At 46.7% G+C, this 6,010-nt stretch overlaps 1 protein-coding gene across 1 annotated transcript; it reads right to left on the bottom strand.

The window, feature by feature from the left end:
- Positions 1-641: 641 nt before the first annotated feature.
- On the bottom strand, positions 642-4,134 carry RAG1 (recombination activating 1). The gene has a single exon (XM_037040547.1). The coding sequence runs from the start codon at positions 4,132-4,134 to the stop codon at positions 997-999; it is 3,138 nt and encodes a 1,045-aa protein (XP_036896442.1). The 3' UTR covers positions 642-996.
- Between the last annotated feature and the right edge of the window lie 1,876 nt (positions 4,135-6,010).

Raw genomic sequence — 6,010 nt, 5'->3', positions numbered from 1 at the left:
ACATCGACCCAGGTATCATATGGAGAAACTCCAGCAGGAATTTTCAACAAGACATTAAATCTGTTTTTATACAATGAGCAAATCCAGATTTTAAAAGTCTCTGTGGCTTTGAGATTGTAAGACAAAACATGTGGAGGCTAAATTAACTGAAATTAAAAATTACAAAGAAAAATGACACGTGGCTCCTGATGGCTAAGTAAACATGTATTTCTAGAAGATTTGGTAACTAACTGTAGCTAACAGTTCTATTCTTCTAGCTTCATTATTGAAAAATCCACGGCAGCAGATGACCTCCCAGACTTTTAAGGTTCTGGTAGATACATCATTTAAACCTAGAAAAGGTCTAATTTTGAACAACAACAACAACAACAAAAACTGGATGTAGGGCATTCTTGTATAAATGTACCCAATGAGAAAGCAGGTTGAAAACACGGTAAGGGTCATTGTGCCACACAAATGTAAGATATGATTATTATTGGAGAAATATGGAAAGCTCTTCAGATCTTGTAAAGTAAGCCAAGATATGTGAAAAGTATAACACCAAGAATTCTACATTATTGGTATAGAAAACACTTGCATCTCAATGAAAACTACAATAAATGGAGAGGAGGGAATGGAAACCACAAGACAAGTTCCTTCCCTCACCTCTCTGGTCATTCTTCTCTGACAACCTTGGCTTTGATTTTCATGTCACCCATTCACACTTGCACATATCTTTGTTCATCTCTGGTTCCCTGCAGTTACTCCTACTCTGAGCTACTGCGCTCTTCAAATAACCAATTTCTCCTGTTGCTTCTCTGAACTCCCTGAATGGTGCAAGCAATCAGCGCATCCGTTATCCATTCCTGACTGGTCTCAGCATCTGCAGCCTCTCCCACCTACCACCACTTGGTTGGTGACCCCCTGCACACAAGAGTGAAGGGTGCTGGGAGAAGGTCTCAGCACAACTCAAAGGGAAACTCATTTGCAAAACCACCTCATAAGCGGCTGACCTGCTTAAAATTCCATTGAATCTTGAGTTTCCAGAGAGTCCTCCAGGCCTAACGAGTCCTCCTCTAAACATCCCTGGGAGTTTATGGAAAACCCAGAGTTTTTTACTGCATTGTGAGCATTCATAAACTTCTGAAGGTATTTGGAAGTGTACAACCAGTGATGCTTCAAGACGTCTTCCATTTCGTAGCACTTTGACTGCCTGGCATTCATTTTCCTGAAGCGCCTGAACAGTTTGTTGCCTGACTCATTTCCCTCGCTTGCCCAGGCCCCAATGGAGCCGTCCCTCTCAATAATTTCAGGGACATGCGCCAGGGTTTTATGAAAATAATTGGTGATTTTGCCCTCATATCTATACTTGAACTTGGTAGAGAGGAGCTCGGCAAACCGCTGTGAATTGAAACTGTACTGGCAGAGAGACTCTGGGCATTCTTTAGCAGGACATGATGAGCGCCACACAGGTTTCATCTTCAGATAAAGGTCCATCAGCTCCCTCAGGGCTCCGTGCCTCTCCTCGGAGGGAATTAATTCACACACAGCTTCAACAGTCTCTTTGGTCATGAGCTTCCTGGCAAAGTTGCCATTCATCCTCATGATTGGTTTCAGGTTCATCTTCTTCCGGAGATGCTTGTCCAAGGTAGCCTGCCACCTTTTCCTCTCCTCTTTGGAGGCACTGGGATTCTTATACACCTCCCCTATCTCTAGCTGGAAAATCTTGTAGAACTCAGCTGCATTGCCAATGTCACAGTGCAGCGCATCTATGGAAGGGACAGTCTCGATGAAGGGCTTGGCCGAGACCCCTTTCACCCGATCCCGGAGTTCTTCCACGGACTCGTGGAACGGGTTGGAACGCCAGACCTCATAGCGCTCCAGGTTCTCCGCGTGGCTTCTGGTTATGGAGTGCAGGACAAGGTTTTGAGAAGCTTCTAGGCGGGTGGCATCGCACAGGGTGCAGATGTAGACCGAGCCAGAAGCCTCCAGGCCTTCCACTTCACGGACCAGTTTCTCATCATACCCAGTCCCCCTGAAGATGAACTTGAAAGTCCGGAGGATGCCTCCCATTTCAAGCATCAATTGGCTGTTCTTCATGGCCTCCCTCTCAGCAATGAGAGGGCTTAGGATGGCTGTGAGAGTCTCATGGTCGGACTCATCGGCCAGCATAAGGCACAGGGGCTTGCAACACAGTTCAGAGTTAGGTTTGGCTTCCTCAAACACCTTCACGCTCTGTGAGCCGTGCGCTATGGTAATCTTCATGACTGTGAATGAGAACCGAACTGCCTTTTCTGGAACGGCAGGCCCACTCCCGTGCTTCTCACTCACATCTCCCATTCCGTCGCACGACTCCTTCACCACGACAGTGAAGGGGCCGTTCAGGTAGTCGTCGAGGTCTTGGGCTCTCATGCCTCCCAAGATGTCTTCCTCCATGTCCATCAGGGCAGACACCAATGCTGCATCGTAGCGAAACCGCTTCGCGATGGTGTCTACCGGGTAATCGTCCACAGAGGAGGACAGTCCAGAGAGTCCATCAATAATGCCCACGTCGGTGCTGGAAGACACGTTCTTCAGAGGTGGCTGCCACTCAAAGGGGTGGTAGCCCGGCAGAAGGACCTTCTCGGCATTCCGAAGGGCGTGCAAAGGCTGAAAAATCTGCCTCCCCGTGATGGCTTTCACAGTCCGGTACATCTTGTGGTACTGACTACAGCTGAGGAAGGTGTTGACGCGGATGGCCAAGCAAACAGCGGGCTGCAGGCCAGAGCCACGTCCCTGCATGATGGCCTCCAGCTCATCGGCTTGTCTGTGCTCATTGCGTGCCCTCAGCGCCAGCAGGAACAAGGTCAGGCACACAGACTTGACATCTCCACCTTCTTCTTTGTCAGCAAAGGCCTTCACCTGCAGCTTGAGCTCCCTCAGACGGTGCTTCTGAGCCCTCCGGGTCAGGGACAGGAGGTGCTGGCGGGGCCGGCCTCCTTTATTTATATGCACAAAAGTCTCTTTTGAGTTCTTGTGGGTCGAGACATGGTGATTATATTTTTCCAAGCTGATCTCCTCATCGCACTCTTTGGCTGGACATTTCACCATCAGGGAATTCAAGATGCTCAGAAAGGACTTCACTGGACTCTCCAGGTCAGTAGGGAAGCAGGGATATCGGCAAGAAGGACAGTAGCTGCCCATGACTTTGAGGCATCTGAGAATGCAGATCCTGCAAAATACATGCTTACAGGTGGTCTCCACAGGGTCCGCCAGAATGTGCTCACAAATCTGGCAGGAGATGGATTTCACAAAGTGCGCTGGGAAGTCCACGGCAAGGAGCTTGGTACTCAGATGAATCTTACTGCAGGTGGCAATCTGCTTCATCATTTCCTTGCTACTGATCCTTGCCTGAGCTCTCTTCGTGCGCTGACGTGCTTGCCTTGCTCGGTCAAGCACCATTTTGAGTTTTTTGCTGAGCTGCACACTTGGCTGATGACTCTTCCTCTTGAGTCCCCGACGGGCACTGTGGCAGATGTCACAGGAGGGCGTGTGGGGGTGCCACTCCATGGTTGCATTCCTTGGGAAGTAGGCCTCACTTGGGGCACTTCGGAACTTCCTGTACATGATGCTCCAGCAGTTATGGCAGAACTCAGTGGGGTGGGTCGAGTCAACATCTGCCTTCACGTCGATCCGGAAAACCTTGGCAATGAGGTCTGGCCAGGAAGTGGCTCTCTTCTCCTTCTTTCGTAAAAGGACTTGGGTTTTACCGTCCACGGGCCCGTGAACTGGATATCTCCTATTGTGCTCTACATTTTTAAAAGAATTCCCACAGATGCGGCAGAGATGCCGAAGGTTCGCTTGGTGCATTGCTTTTTCTCTTGCCTTCCCTTCATCGTCGTGGGATTTCTTCAAAAACTTAGGGTGAGGCTTTAATGCCGGTTGTGGCAAGGCTGGCTTCTCGGCCCCAGCCTTGTCCACGACTGCAGGAGATTGCTCAAGAGAGAGTTTCCCCTCAGAGGAATCTTTCCTCTCCACTTGAGCTTCTTCGGGTGCCTTTTCCAAGGATCTCACCCGGAACAGCTTAAATTTCCATTCTGAAAATTTAATATGGGGGTGCTGGATTTCATCCGGAGCAGAGCCGAGTCCCAGAGTGGGTGGCAAAGAGACAGCCATGCTGGCTGAATTGCCTGGGAACAATGAAAACAAGCCAGATTAGGAAAAGACTTCAATATCTCACTGAGGCATCTTGGAAGGAATACAAATTAATACATTCAAATCGTTATTCCTTGATTCACCCAGAAAGTTCCTTATGAAACCTCCTATTGTAACAGACCATGTTGGGTGCTGCTCACACAGCAGAGAACACAGCAGTTCCCTGTTCTGGCACTGCCTGTGGTCTCTGGACCACGTATCGGAGTCCATGCACCACCAGGTACTTCGCTTTGTTTTATATACATGTGTTTGTTGTATACACATGTGTGCAACCTCATTTCCTTTCCACCAAAATCTTAAGGTCTTTGAGAACCGAATCTTTGAGTAAGTCATCTTTATCTCCCCCAGATTCCTAGTACACAGGTGCTCAATAGTTATTTGCTAAGTACCTGCAAGGAAAACTTAGCTACTAAAACGAAAGAAAAGTCGTATTTTTCACATTGTGTTAGCCTCATTGCACTAGTTGAACAATACATTTCCAGCTTTTTAAAGCAGTCACTGGGAAGTAGGTTGTTTATTTCTTCCAAACAGGTCATAAAGGCATGATAAAGCTACTAACCCAAGAGACTAATTGCTCACTACTTGAAGGATAACGTGAATGTTGAGGTTTATGAATGCAAGCTAATAATAAGAATCATGGGTAGTAATTTTGTTTGCAATTTTAATTAGTGAACACTGCTGTAAATTATATGGCTGTGTCTACATTAGAAACAAAAAACACATTATTCTCTAAACCTGCATTAAACCATAATGGGCACATACGAAGATTCCAAAGGACTTATAAGATGAAAAATTCAAGTCGTTTCAGATATAAACCTAAGCAACTTTGAGGTGTTTGGTGGGCTGCCATCCTGAAATTCATTCCTGGGCAATGGCCAATGGCTCTAGAGTTTGTAATAAAAGGTGGGAGTAATATTCATCTTCTGATTTTAAAAAATGTGCTATTATGTATTCCAGGAAAACCTAAAACTCTGGGGTATGGTGCAGACCTCAGTAAGTGTTGTAGGATAAAGTCTGAATATGCCATTCAGGTCCTTTCTAGAACCAATTAGCCCACTACTCTCAAAATTCTTTAGCACACGTAAGTAGGACAACAGCAATTGTGGTTTCAGCCTACCGTCTTTCTCTCCCAAATTAGCCTGAGTTAACACCCCTGAATCACCAGTTACATCAAGCATCACTTTTCCCCACCAATTAATTAACTAACCAAAGTAGTGACTTTTTTTTTTTCTTAATGATCATGGGGTCAGGGAGACTAGCCCTCAGATGAACACACTGGGGCCACAGATGGGGTGGGGGCAGGGGCGAAAGGGCTGATCCTGACCGCAGCTGACAAAGTTTCTCTCTGGGGCATCCCTTCAAACTCCTGAAGTCCATTCCATCTTGCACGCATTATGCTTCAGAAATTGCTATTTTCCATAAAAAGGAAAAGCCAATTTCCAAGCCTTAGTTAAAGAGAAAATCCTGTTAGGTTGTTCTATATGCAGAACCATGTGAGAATGAAACAAATTCCAAACCTTTTGAAAGGTCTCACTAACCTCCAGGGCATTCCTGCTCAACCCAACAAACACCTCAGCATCACCTGTGGTTCAGTGTGTTCCTGAATCCCGTCCTGTGTCAGGAGTGAAGGCTTTCCATGGCTCCCCTACTGGCTTAAACTTGTCCCCAAATGCCTTTTCATTCCTTTAGCCTTTCCCTTTCCAGTCTTTTTTGAATGCACTTGTTGTCTGGAATTCAGAGATAATAATAATCCTCACCGAATGAGTTAGTGAAGCACTAGGCATGTTGGGAAAATCCCTAGAACTCTCTCCCCTCCTTTCCCCCTCCTCTGCTGACT

Source organism: Sturnira hondurensis, unplaced genomic scaffold (assembly GCF_014824575.4).
Source record: "Sturnira hondurensis isolate 20B ecotype Veracruz unplaced genomic scaffold, ASM1482457v3 Scaffold0002638, whole genome shotgun sequence".
Lineage (NCBI taxonomy): Eukaryota > Metazoa > Chordata > Mammalia > Chiroptera > Phyllostomidae > Sturnira > Sturnira hondurensis.
The sequence above is the reverse complement of the archived record's forward strand: the minus strand, read 5'-3'. Positions and strand labels throughout refer to the sequence as shown.